Genomic DNA, 12,627 nt, shown 5'->3' with positions numbered 1-12,627 from the left:
GTATGACTATAGAGGCCGTCAACAATCGTAGTGTATATTCTGCCGTATTATACACACCGCCCACATGACCACCGGATTTTCTCCCGACAATTTCTCCATCCAGACCATCCGATCCTACGACCAACCTCTTCCGACGAACCTCTCTCTCCACGCGACCGGAAAAGAAACAATCAGAGAGAGAAACAGGCCACCGCAGGTCCCACCCACAACAATGTTCAGCCGCAGCGCCCTGGCGCGATCTCTCGCCGTCTCCGAGCAGCTCTGCACCCGCCCCAGCGTCACCCGCATCCAAGCTTCATCATCACCTCTCCGCAGCGCAGCAGCATCCTTCCACCAAAAGAGCTACGCCGCACAACAAGCAACGCAAACCACTCCCCCCTCCTCATCCGCCTCCTCCTCCGCACCCTTCACTCCTCCCACCACATCCACCACCTCGACAACATCAACAACACAAACAACACAACAAACCAAAATCCCACCACCCCCCCAATTCACCACGCCCCTCAAAGCAAGCGAATCCCTCCTGGAAACCCTCCCGCACCTCGCCGCGCAGCGCCCGCACTTCCTCACAGCGCTCATCCACGACCGACCCTACCTAATCACGGAAGGCGACTCCGTGCGTCTCCCGTTCCTGATGGCCGGCGTGGAGCCCGGCGACGTGCTGCGTCTGAACCGGGCGAGCGTGCTCGGGTCGCGCGAGTTCTCGCTCAAGGGCGCGCCCTTCGTCGACGAGAGACTGTTTGAGTGTCGCGTGCGCGTCATGGGCGTCGACGCTGAGCCGCTCCGCATTAAGGAGAAGACGAAGCGGAGGAATCGCCATGTGCAGCGTGTTACTAGCAAGCATCGGTATACTTTGCTTCGTGTGATGGAGGTTAGGGTTAAGGGGGTGGAGGAGTTGAGGGAGGAGGGGGTGGATGTTGTTAAGGAATAGTTGTTTGACTTTGGTTGGTATTGTTGAACGAGTTGCTTTTACTTTTTATTGGTTGATTTTCTGTTTCTTTTTGTCTGTTGCTGTGTCGTGTCTGATATCTGTTTTCGGGGATTTAGGATTGATGTGTGGTTGGGAGGGAAGAAAGAATCTAGGTGGATTGTACAGATAGACTGTGTATTCTAGGATAAAGTGTTATATGATTTTCTTTTGTTACTCGCATCCATGTATCCCTCTCTCAATTAAGTCGCTCACCCACAGCGACCACCATCTAATCCATGAAACCACATGATCAAAAACAAACTAGTCTAAGAATTAAGAATATCGGCAGCGATCTTCTCAGCCAGCGCATAAACAACAGACTGGGGATGGCCCGGCGTCAAAAACGGAAAGCTAGAGGCATCGACGACCCTCAACCGGCGCAGACCAAACACCCTCGCACGAGTATCCACGACAGCCATCCCATCCGCCGCGCGACCCATCTTGCACGTTCCCGCCGGATGGAAGATCGTACCCATCGAACCGGCTATAAAGGCAGCGATCTCGTCGGCGCCGTCCCCGACGTCTCGACCGGGGTAGGTCTCGTTGCAGTCGGCGACGCCCATCTCGACGAGCAAGTTCCAGATGTGGCGGACGCGGCGGAAGGCCTGGACGGCGAGGTCCTTGTCGACGGGGTGGGTCAGCCACTGGGGGTCGATGAGGGGTGGATCACGCATGTCCGCGGTGCGGAGGGAGACGGTGCCGCGGGAGAAGGGGGCGACGAGGCCGGCGGAGATGGTGCCGTAGTTGTGGCCGTCGAGGGGGTCGGTGCCCTTGACGAAGCTGTCGCCAACGTAGGCGTTGATTGCGAGCCACTCGAGCTCCGGCCAGTCGGCGGGTATGAGATGGTCAAGGGCGCGGCGCGTGGAGGCAGAGAGGTGGGCCCGGAGGGACGGGGGCAACTTCTCCCAGCCGTAATAGCCGGGGACGGCGAGGGAGAGAGGGCCGGTGGCGCAGCAGTTCCAGAGATGTTCGTTGTGCGCGGCGAGGGAGGCGTTGTTGGCGGCGGCGGATGCAGTGAGCACGTTGACGCGGCGGGAGGCGCCGAACAGGACGTGATCTTGTAGGTTTTGGCCGACGCCAGGGAGGTGGTGCGTGCAGGGGACGTTGACGCCGGCGAGGTCGGCGCAGGGCCCGACGCCGGATGCGAGGAGGAGTTGCGGGGACTGCACGGCCCCGGCGGAGAGGATGACTTCCTTCCTGGCGTGCAGGGTAAATTCGAGTGGTGGGGTGCCAAAGGTGCCTGCGGTGGTGACCTGGACGCCGGTAGCGGTCTTGTGCTCGAAGAGGATGCGCAGGGCGAGAGTCGACGGGTAGATAGTGAGGACTGAGGAGGTCGCCGGATCTGACAGGGCTGCGCGGAGGAAGCTGGATTCCGACGAGGAGCGGTGGGCGTTGCGCGGGTCGATGGTCGACGGGGCCCAGCTGGAGCCGAGGAGATCCCCGGAGTTGAAGCCGGCGATCTGCGGCATGCCCGCCGCGATGTAGGCATGGCGAACCCAGGTGGCGAAGGCGTCGACGACGGGGCCGAAGGAGATCTGGAGAGGTCCTCCGGCAGCGCTGAAGGCGTCGGGGGATTCGAGATTGGTGGAATTGTGGTACAGAGCGTCGTTCGGCGGCGTGTAGTGCCCGGAGCGCTGGAAGAAGGGCATCATGTTGTCAAATAGATAGCTGTTGTCGCCGACTTCCTCCGCCCAACGCTGCATGGCTCCCGCGGAGGGTCGATGATACGTCATGTAGTTGCGTGCGGAGGTGCCGCCCAGTGTCTTACCGCGGGGATAGTGGATGCGGCGGTTGGCCGCCCCCGGCTGCGGGGTGGTCTGGAAACCCCAGTCGATGTGAGGATTGGTATCTCCCGGATCGCTGCCCGTGTAGAGCGCACAGTACGCCGGGACGATGGATCGATTACCGTTGCCGACTTCGTAGAAACCGCCGGCTTCGACGACCGCGACGCGGAGAGAGGGGTTCCCCTGCGCCAACCGCGTGGCCACCGTGAGACCAGCGGTGCCGCCGCCAACAATCACATAATCGAAGGTTGCATTGGCGGGAGGGCCAAAGGAGGAGCTGGGGAGGGTGATGTCTGGGCCGGGGTTTGAGGGCCCAAAATGCGATGCAGACGCAAACGCAGCCAGCTGTAGCCCTAGTGCCAAATTGAACAGGCGCATCGTAGTGAATCTACCGTCGCTGTGCAGATGAGAATGAGAAGAGGGGTGAGACCTCAATTAAATACGCCCGCTGGCTGGAACGGAGGGACCGGAATTCCACTCGGAGTGTCAGCATTCCTGCTGGTTGTCAATAGTGCGACGCATGAAGCTGCAGAAGGCGCAACTCTAGCGCCAATGAGCGCAATGTTCTCAAAACAAATCGGATTATTCTGGAACGGCAAGTTCGATGTCATCCCACTGCATCATGCTTGATCGACTTTCCGATGGCCAGGAGCGATTGGCAGTCATATCAACCGAGCTACCGGGTTGCAAACGATTCCTGCTGATTGGCGTCGATGACGATCCAGTGTGTGTCGAATCAATAACGTTGCCATATAGCCGACGAAATAGTGGGCGCAATGTTGGCAGGCAGGCACAGACGATCCCGACCGACTGTTCTATCTGGGACCAATTGGACGACGGAACGGTCGCGAACGTGGGATCCCTTCCCGTGTGGTACACGAAACTGACGATGCGGAGGATAGAGACAACGCAAACACTGGGAATGTCAGTACCCATGTTTTCTTATTCGCACGATAAAGTCACGTAGAACAGGGAAACGAGAAAAAAAGAATCATACAATCCCCCGAGCGCAAACATGCTCATCAAGATCACCTTCTGTCGCCGCGTTGTGTGTATGCGCCAAAGCATTGGGAACGGCAGACAGAGCATCAGTACGTCCAAGCACATATTGATGATGGCGTTAGTCCGCGTAAAGGGTGGACCATTGTGACATTGTCCGGTTTGGACCAAATCCCAAAAGGCGGAGAAGGGTCGACAACCGGCCAGAGTGACGATCACGCAGGAGACCCAAAATGCGGCGACTAGGGAGCCGGCGGCGATCAGGACCCAGCGGAAACGGGTAACGACACCGAAGATGCGGGCGTAGAGAAGGAGAATGGAGGCTTTGGTGATGCTGGTGTTTGTGAGGTAGAGGATCTGGACTGGCATGAAGACCTAGCCATTCCTAAGAGTTAGAGGAAATCGTAGTATGGGAGGATAGATATGCAGTAGGAAAATACCTTCAAATATCCAACCACCTTGGCCTCCGAAATCTGATCCGCATGGTGCCCGAGGCCAAAGTAGATGATCTGGATCCATCGCAGGATGGCCGTAATCCAGTTGACGACCTGCTATCGTCAGTGCTCAAAACAACATCGCATCGATCTCCACAAGGCGTATATCTACCAGTGCTATCATGATGGTATAGTCATCCCAACCGTAACCCACGTGGGACACCCTTCGCGCCGTCCAGCGCAAGACGACGGCTATCGTGGCGGCTGCGACAGTGATGGTTGTGCCAATCCACAGTTCATACGCGATGTTCTCGTCATCATTATGCGTTATCGCCATGGGGGTTCATTGTCGCTGTATCAGCCTCCAGCTCGGTTGGATCTCGATCGACGTTGTTGGCTGGAGTTGAGCTCATCGGTCCGCCACCAGCCGAAGTGATAGAGTTGAGATGATCCATGGTTCAAGACGGGAATGCCGATGTAGCAATAGGGTGGGATAAGTGGAGACTTATCCGCGTGGGCCGTTTGCGGATGTATGACATACTACGTACATAGATGGATGTATATCAGATCTCTATCCAGACTGAAGAGATTCAGATCAAGAGGGTCACCTGACAGCCCGGCCGTCAGGTTCTTTCACTTCTTCCATTTCTTGCTTCTAGTCTATCGATTCGATCATTCATGACGTTTCCCCTTTGGATCCAAATTGATTTTTCCAACCCCTCGAGAACTGAGACAAGAATGTAAACTCTTGTTCTTCAATGATAAGATGGGTCTATCTCTGGTTGCTGATCTTACGTGCGCAGGCTATGCAAGTCAGCTGCAAAGCATGATGCATGAGATAGTTATCAATTAACTAACTAATTAAACGGTCTTTTTAGTCAGCTGGGACAAGATGATGAACAGGAGACAAGAACAGAATCATTTCGTTATCAGCTGTCAGCATTCTTCAAGCCTGCCGAGCCAATATAGGAATTTTCTCGGCCAGGCCACTCGATATCGAGCTTTGGCTTCTCCTTGGCTTCCAACCCACTCCTGATCAGGCCTCCTAGTGGCTCTAGCTGAGGTGACTAAAGTCGGGCGCTTGGACGCTGTTGGCCATCCTTCGTCCATAATTTGGACGGCCGAGAAGGTGCCTATTGGTGGAGTCCAGTCTCCCTTGCTGATCAATATCCCTTTCGGGTCGTGATTCTTGGAAAAAAAAACCCCCGCCCCTGTCTTAACCGTGGCGGAGCGCTAGTTCTCATCACAGCGTTAAACGAGCTGTGGTGGCACGAGGAGAGAAGATGGGGGCAAAAAATCATCACTCAGATAGGGATTGACGAGGATGAAGAAGGGAAGGAGCGGGAAGAAGAAGAAGATACTGCGATGGAGAAGATACAGGCAGGCTCTTAGGGCAGGGAATCTGGAGTTTAGGCTGGTCTCCACTGGTCCCGGCTCTCTCCCGGCGAGATGGGGTTCATGACGGCGATCGAGCGAAGACACCTTGATGCTCTTGTGCCACAGTGCCACTACTGTCTTTGCTCAGATTGGGGAAGAAAAGTGGGATGACTGTCTCAGCATTTCCCACATCATCCTCCCGCCCCCGAATATGCCCACCCATTCTAATAAATCAATGGACGAACCAACCGATTTGAATGGCTTCCCTATGTCCAGCGGTCGCATCAAGGAAAAAGGAACAAAAATATATGAGATGAGATCGCAGAAGCGCCCTGCGATGATGGATTTTCCTGAAATTCAATCTATTGATGACCAACGAGGGAAGACGCATCTCCTGAAGTATCTAACCTTCTTCAGCCTAGAAAGATGGCCGAACGGGTTCGCTTCCTGCAAGGCTATCCCTCCCCCAATCCATACCGTCCAGCCATGCTCTGCTAGATTGCCAAGATCACTGGTCTGAATTTCTGACTGTGAAGTTCTCCCCTCTTTCTCCATCTCCATCTCAACTTGCATTTTGGCGGTTACCGGCCCTCTTCCCTCCTGATCTATCTCCAGAATCGAAGCACGAACCCTTTAGTTATTGATTTAAATTACATGTCACCATTGATCAGACAACAATAACCGCAGAATAAAGAGGAACGAGACGAAGAAATGGAAGACTCCCTGGAGAGCCCCTACGGCTTCGCCCTCCGTCGCAGCGGAGGCTGTCTCGACGATGAAGTCGACTGCGGCGAAACCTGGAAACCTTTCCACACCTGCTGTCCCGGGAGGACCTTCTGTCCCCCTAACCAGAAGAACGTCAAATGTTGCCCCTCCAATGCCGACTGTCTGCAGCTGATCGAAGGCGACCCGCACTGCGGCAACGGCACTGCCAACATGTACGACGCCAAAGTGGACGACGAGCATGGGTATTTCTGCTGCGATCCGGCCGAAAAGGGCTTCATGCGCCCGAATACCTTCGTTGGATGTACCGCCGACATCGCAGATTTGGGCGCCTCCACCTCTCTAATGTCGATTGTGTCCAAGGGAATGAGTATGTTCTTCTCCTCTTTCGATTTTGACTACGTATAATCAAAATCCTGATTGAAATGGCAGCAACCCCAACCCCAACCCCAACCCCCTCCTCGAAACCAGCTCCCGCCCCCTCAGCCACAGAAACCTCCGACCATTCCAGCCCCGCCAGTTCCGACCTCGTCACGGAGGGCACCGACCAACCCACCGGTACGAACGTTGGCGCGATCGCAGGCGGCGTCGTGGGCGGCGTTGCCGGCCTGGCCCTCATCATCGCACTCCTCTGGTTCCTGCTGCGTCGCCGAAAACAACAACAGTCACAGCAACAGCAGCCACCGTCAGTGAACCCGGTACCCAGACATGAGTTGCCGGCTTCACCTCGGGTGGAGATGGCCGTCGACCCCAGTGCGGTGGGGTTCTTTGGGAAGAGGGCTCCGGCAGAGCTGGATCCAGAGCCAAGGGCTCAACAGTTGGTACATGAGTTGCCCGCAGGTGGATCGGGGGGTAAGGACATGCCGTCCTATCGATGAGGGTGAGCAACTGTACAGGTTGGAGTGTATTTGATGGGTATATCTTTTATTATTATTCAAGATCCTATGTCGTTGCATTTTGTAATTTAAGCGACAGTGCTGGGGTTTATCTTACTTAATATCATCTTGTTTGTGATAACGTCATTCCAATTTAATGCATCGAAGCATTTGGTCATCTATCATCGATCTAGCGGACAAAACAAACAGATATCACCACTAGACCATAACGTCATTTTTTGGCCACGACAGTCTCACCGAGCTGCCATTGGATTATTCCAGATGACATACGGCAATGATACCAAGCCGTATATACTCACATAACCCAGAGATGATCGCAGCTATAGTAGTACATGATGTCAGATCAACGCTGTGTCACACCAACTCGAGCTACTCGTGCTTCCACTTTCTGCGTCCGGTGCTGGCATCCCCAGAAGAACGTCCCCTCTTGACCCAGTAGTGCTGCTCAGAAAGCCCCATCCTCCCAAGGTATGATCTAACTCCCCGCCATAGCGGCCGCTAAGAACACCGATACTAGGCATGGATGCTGGAAGCTGAATGAGTCTTCTAGGGAGCTCATTGCAGAGAGAGAGAGTCCGTGACGCCTGTCTCCAGTCCCCGAATGGCATCCCCGAGTTTTGAGTAAAGGAGATATGTAACCTGCCGGAATAGAGATGTTTATCAAAAATTCCATATAGAGACGGTTAAATTTGCACTCACTTTTCTGCAGATCCGCAACAATATCTATGGGCTACCGTAGTACTCGTAGATCTCCGAGCGACTGGGATGCTGCAAGGATGCAAATGTCAACTTTGTGGATCTACGTTTTCGCCATAGAAAACTGCGTAATACCCAAGGACCGACAGTCAAAGCCAAGGAAAAAAATGAAATTAATAAAACCTTGGAAGGCTGTTCATATTGGCGTCACGATTGCATTCCCGAACTTGTAGCATGGTAATGAAGAGATAGGAAAAGCTTCGAAGAGGAGAGCCTCAACATTTAATGCCTGGCACAGTGGGACAAGCTGCTAATACTTTTCTACAAGTGCAGTGGTCTGTTTATATCTATGTACTGAAGATCATCGCAGAATCTGCATGACCTTCTGGCAGTGGATCAAAACAATGAAGCTGTAGATATCACTTAGGGCTGAACACAATCAGGCATCTGCAGGCACCCACTGTGACTTACCAGATTAGTCTTAGTCATCTGCCAAGACCTGCATGAGGTTGTCATAGAGCTGCGTTCTGCAGTTTTTCCATCGGATCGCTCTAATAATCAGCTAGTTTAATCATGTCCCAATTGCTCACCAATGGCTTGTGAAGAGCGTGCAAAGCCATCCTTTGGTATGGATCAAGCACAGCCATTGGGGACCACCAGGTTGCGTGCCTCTCGTCGAAGACCCCGTGCATCGCGTGCCTGCGAAACTTGCCGAGTGCGTAAAACCAAGGTAGGCGCTTCAATCATCTGTGTGGGTCTTGTTTGAGACCTGTTTGTCTCTTGATCTGATTATTTGGCCAATGGCGCTGTATATGCTGTACGATGGCTGATTTTCATAGTGTGACCAAGCCCAACCATGTTCCTATTGCGACTGTAGAGCTCCCCTACCGTAAACTAGACTGAGTCAGGACAGAGACAGTAGTGCTGATGACTATTAGACCATTCTTTGGACTGCTTTTATCGTGAGATCGGTTCAAATGACCGCCCATTGAAGCGACATGCCCAGGTCAAGGATGTCCAAAGGTATGTTTGTCGCCTTGATACTCGTTTCTCAACTAACAACCCTAGAAAGAGAAGTCGGCCCTCGCCATGGCCAGAGGCGGATGTCAGTCATGCGCCCGACAGCGTTCAAAGAAGAGAAACCCAAGATCAGGTCACTGGTTCTCCACCCATGGTGACTCCTATACCCGATCCTAGCAATATCGGGGGGGAGACTCCCGAGCTGGGCGACAATGCCTCGCGCGACGGTCTAAGCGGCGTAAACCTGCACACCAGTGGCACCGAATTCTACGGCAACTCTTCGAATCTGGCTTTTCTAGGAAACTTGTATGCGCGAGCCCGTCACCAAGCGGACAGTGAAGTACCACATGTGGCTGATCTGCCGTATCCCCCCGCCGAGACCACTCAGGCAGACATCGCCACTCCCACTGGGCAGCCTGACAAGCAGTCAGACGGCGGGCTTTCCAAATCCCAGCTTTCTATTGTCAACCTTCTCTACAATCCGAGTTATCCGAGTCACCTCCCGCCGCAAGTCAGCGGGAAGCTCGACGGAGATCGTGGGAGAGATTCGCAGCTTGGTGCCGGGGCCTTGCCACGGAGCCACGTCGGTATGTCCTTACCAGTCAGTTTTTCGATGTATGTCTCATAGACTGATGATGAGTTTAGTTCGTGATGCTACGCCGTCAGTTGAGGAGCTCACCTTAGAAGCGCAGCTAGAGATCGAAAAGATCTTCATCAGCAGCTATTTCTCCAACAAACACTACGTCCACCCCATGCTTAATAAAAATGATTTCATGCAGCGCTGTGAGCATGAGGCTTTCGTCTTGTCTCACCGATCCAGATTTGCCCGGGGCATGTCTAGGTTCGCTGGCCTCTATTTTGCTGTGGTGGCGGTGGGCGCTATTAATGCAAGCCCTAACGAGACGTCTCTACTAGAGCATTACTCCACGACTGCAGATAGTGGCTCTGGGGGGACAAGTACCGAACAACCGTCGGCGTTGGATTTTGCAAATCATTACTTCAAGATAGCCAAGCAGGCTCTTGGTGATTTGTTTGAGGGGGGATGTCTAGAGAGTGTGCAGGCACTCTCGCTACTGGTAAGATCTTGCCATGTGGATGGAAACAAATTATTCTGATGATAGATAGGGCGTGTACTGTCAGAATGCCCTGCGGCCACACAGCTGTTTCATGTACAGCGGCATGGCCGCGAGGACGGCTGTGGCAATTGGACTCACATCCGGTATGTCGTCTCTTTCTTCGAGTATGCGGAGAGAAGGTCGACGAACGTGGTGGTGAGTATGCCGACCCTTTACCTATAACAAATCTCTAATGTTAGATAGGTGTCTCTACTCTCATGAAATGTGCGTTCCTTGGCCAGGTCCACCAAGTAACACGCTAACACTGCGCAGAGAGATGTGTTGCTCTTCCGGGCGCCTTGACAGCATGAAGGACCTCCAGTATTACCAAGTTCCACTGCCAACAATCAAAGTATGACTGTACACCACGTATTGCCTATCGACTCACTAACCTGAGTAATAACAGGGCACCCCCGACAGCCAGTCCGATCCCGACGCGGAGGACCAAGACGTAGCTATAATCCCCGTCATGGCAGCCCTAGCTCACATCATGTCCGAAGCATCGCATCAGCTCTACCATTCTTCCAAGATTTCGACGGACGAGAAGTCCCAGATTGCGCTAGAATTGGACCGCAGGCTGCTAGGGTGGAAGGCCAAGATCCCGCCGTTTTTAGACATCGACATCGTGGCTCTGAATGACCCCGAGTGGGCCTTCAAGCAGAAACTGGTTCTAAAGCTGCGTAAGTTAGACATGCTGATCTCGACGACACCTACTCACGCATTCGCAGGATTCTACAACACCCGCATATTGATCCACCGTCCCTTTCTGGCGGGTGCAACCGCCAACACCGAGTCGCCCGCGCTTCACCAGCATTTGCACCCTTGCCTAGAAGCCGCACGTAACAGCATCCAGGTGCAGTACGAATCGTTTGTGCACCGGATGTACTTTCGAACATGGTACGTTCAGACTCACCGAGCTTTTGCAGGCTACTCCAGATGATTAATACAAACTCGAAGGTGGTACAACACCACCTACGCTTTATATGGCGCCATGATCCTTTTGCACATCGTGCTGTCAGGCTTTCCAGGTATCGACGACGACGCACTCCTCCAGGAGGTGGACAAAGCCGTCGAGATCTTCGAGTCGATGAAGAATATTCTCGTGGCGCGCCGCTGCGCCGAGATGATCCGCGAGGTGTCGGACGTGGCGCGGGCGTGTCTGGCCCGCCGGGGGGCGCTCGTCCCGCCCGCACAGCCTGCGTTCGGACTCCAGCCTGATGTGACGGCTGTTCACGATGATATTGGACAGGATGAGTTCTTTTACTCTTTGTTCAACCAGGACGCGCAGGCTGACACGCGTGCGGAGATGCTGGCGAATCTGGTGGATCCGACAATCCTGGAGGATTTTGCGTTTGGGGACTTTTCCTTCATGGGATAGGTATTCTGCTGCTTGTTGCTAAGTGTATACTCAGTTGATGATGAGGGAGGAGGTTGCACTGATATAGTGATGAGTGGAGACTGAGCCACTGCTCTGTTGCGTTTCCTGACAGACTTTGGGGATGAGATCCATTGTTGAGAGGTGTGACAGAAGTGGCCTGACTGACAGGGCAATGACAGTCCCATGTCACCCACCTTCTTTCCTTTCACCTCAGGCACCTTTCCCTTCCTCCTTCTTCAGGCATCTCCCATCTCCTTCCGCCTCAGGCCTCCCTCAACCTCAGGCACCCTCAGCCCCCTCCCACCTCAGGCCAACTTCCCTCCCTCAACCTCAGGCCAAACCGAGCAAAAAAAAGCTCCCTTATACCCCCCTATCAAGTCTAATATCTCGCCCAGAGAACCCGATGGTCGAGTGGTCAAACACTGAGCTATCGGACTCCATCCCACGGAAGAAACGCCCAGATTTGGCTTAAACTAGTCCTGCCCGTCCCTTGTGGGCGCTGTGCATGGGGACGGCCTTCGTTCGAATCCCGGATGGGATATCGAGGCTTTTCGCTGTTTCAAGTCATCCTATGGCGCGACCCCCTGACCGTTTGGCAGGGGCGGGAGGGGGGATATGGCCTGCATCCCCGCCTCGCTACTAATCGCCGATGACCATGTGGGATGGAGGACGCGAACAAGTCTGGCAGTGGGCCTTTTTTTTTTTTTCATTATCTTTCTTTCTTGGTTTTGCTTTCTTGAGGCTGTACGTGTCTACTATTGGGGGTGGTGGTCGTGTTGGTGTGGTGGTGAGGTTTGTACTGACTGCCTACCTGGTGTCTATCTCTTGTTCTTTAACACTGCTTCATGATGCCATTTTTCTTGTTCATAGCATGATATACTCCTAAGGTCTATAGATAGCTGCGAGTATGCATTATGATGCTACTCCTATCATCTCATACCGTGGTCCATCGCCTCTATTCCAACAGGGTGGTCAGAGTAGTCCCTCATCCCGAATAGGAAACACCTCTGCAACAGGCAAGTGAATACTACCACTACTATTACCCACCTGCCACTGACCTCCTGAAGTCATTTCCTCATAGTGAACATCTCATCTTGATCAAAAATTGGTGTTCTATCTCCACTTGCTCACCTACCTTTTGTGGTGTTCTTCCGCAACCACACCACACCTGTTGTATTGAAGCTATACACATTACTTTTCTACCATTTAGTATAATTGTATTGATAACATTTTAC

The 12,627-nt window shown here is 53.5% G+C and overlaps 4 protein-coding genes across 4 annotated transcripts; 3 read left to right on the top strand and 1 right to left on the bottom strand.

Moving 5' to 3' along the window:
• The first annotated feature begins 127 nt into the window (after positions 1-127).
• P168DRAFT_286154 (mitochondrial 54S ribosomal protein bL21m) lies at positions 128-1,130 on the top strand. Its single transcript, XM_024836287.1, has one exon. The coding sequence runs from the start codon at positions 212-214 to the stop codon at positions 929-931; it is 720 nt and encodes a 239-aa protein (XP_024696577.1). The 5' UTR covers positions 128-211; the 3' UTR covers positions 932-1,130.
• A 106-nt stretch (positions 1,131-1,236) lies between these two features.
• On the bottom strand, positions 1,237-4,724 carry P168DRAFT_262031 (GMC family oxidoreductase; the record flags this gene model as incomplete). The annotated part of the gene is made up of 5 exons (XM_024834726.1): positions 4,360-4,724; positions 4,194-4,301; positions 3,752-4,128; positions 3,427-3,670; positions 1,237-2,937 (listed from the first exon to the last, which is right to left on the bottom strand). Exons 1-5 carry the CDS (start codon positions 4,522-4,524, stop codon positions 1,237-1,239), a joined length of 2,595 nt encoding a protein of 864 aa, XP_024696576.1. The 5' UTR covers positions 4,525-4,724.
• Positions 4,725-5,901: 1,177 nt separating this feature from the next.
• P168DRAFT_286150 (uncharacterized protein) lies at positions 5,902-7,363 on the top strand. Its single transcript, XM_024836286.1, has 2 exons — positions 5,902-6,657; positions 6,720-7,363. The coding sequence occupies exons 1-2, from the start codon at positions 6,276-6,278 to the stop codon at positions 7,163-7,165; spliced, it is 828 nt and encodes a 275-aa protein (XP_024696575.1). The 5' UTR covers positions 5,902-6,275; the 3' UTR covers positions 7,166-7,363.
• Positions 7,364-8,382: 1,019 nt separating this feature from the next.
• Positions 8,383-11,392, top strand: P168DRAFT_308153 (Zn(II)2Cys6 transcription factor; the record flags this gene model as incomplete). Its single annotated transcript, XM_024839168.1, has 11 exons — positions 8,383-8,609; positions 8,719-8,752; positions 8,818-8,902; positions 8,948-9,490; positions 9,528-9,975; positions 10,025-10,170; positions 10,219-10,239; positions 10,288-10,366; positions 10,421-10,694; positions 10,743-10,911; positions 10,972-11,392. The coding sequence occupies exons 1-11, from the start codon at positions 8,472-8,474 to the stop codon at positions 11,390-11,392; spliced, it is 2,358 nt and encodes a 785-aa protein (XP_024696574.1). The 5' UTR covers positions 8,383-8,471.
• Positions 11,393-12,627: the final 1,235 nt, after the last annotated feature.

This window comes from Aspergillus campestris, assembly GCF_002847485.1.
Source record: "Aspergillus campestris IBT 28561 chromosome Unknown P168scaffold_1, whole genome shotgun sequence".
Classification (NCBI taxonomy): Eukaryota; Fungi; Ascomycota; class Eurotiomycetes; order Eurotiales; family Aspergillaceae; genus Aspergillus; species Aspergillus campestris.
The sequence above is the reverse complement of the archived record's forward strand: the minus strand, read 5'-3'. Positions and strand labels throughout refer to the sequence as shown.

Bases quoted from the DNA above. Each gene is read 5' to 3' on its own strand.
- P168DRAFT_286154 (XM_024836287.1), top strand. From the start codon at position 212: ATGTTCAGCCGCAGCGCCCTGGCGCGATCTCTCGCCGTCTCCGAGCAG.
- P168DRAFT_286150 (XM_024836286.1), top strand. From the start codon at position 6,276: ATGGAAGACTCCCTGGAGAGCCCCTACGGCTTCGCCCTCCGTCGCAGC. The intron at 6,658-6,719 runs GTATGTTCTTCT...TTGAAATGGCAG, and splicing joins GATTGTGTCCAAGGGAATGA to CAACCCCAACCCCAACCCCA.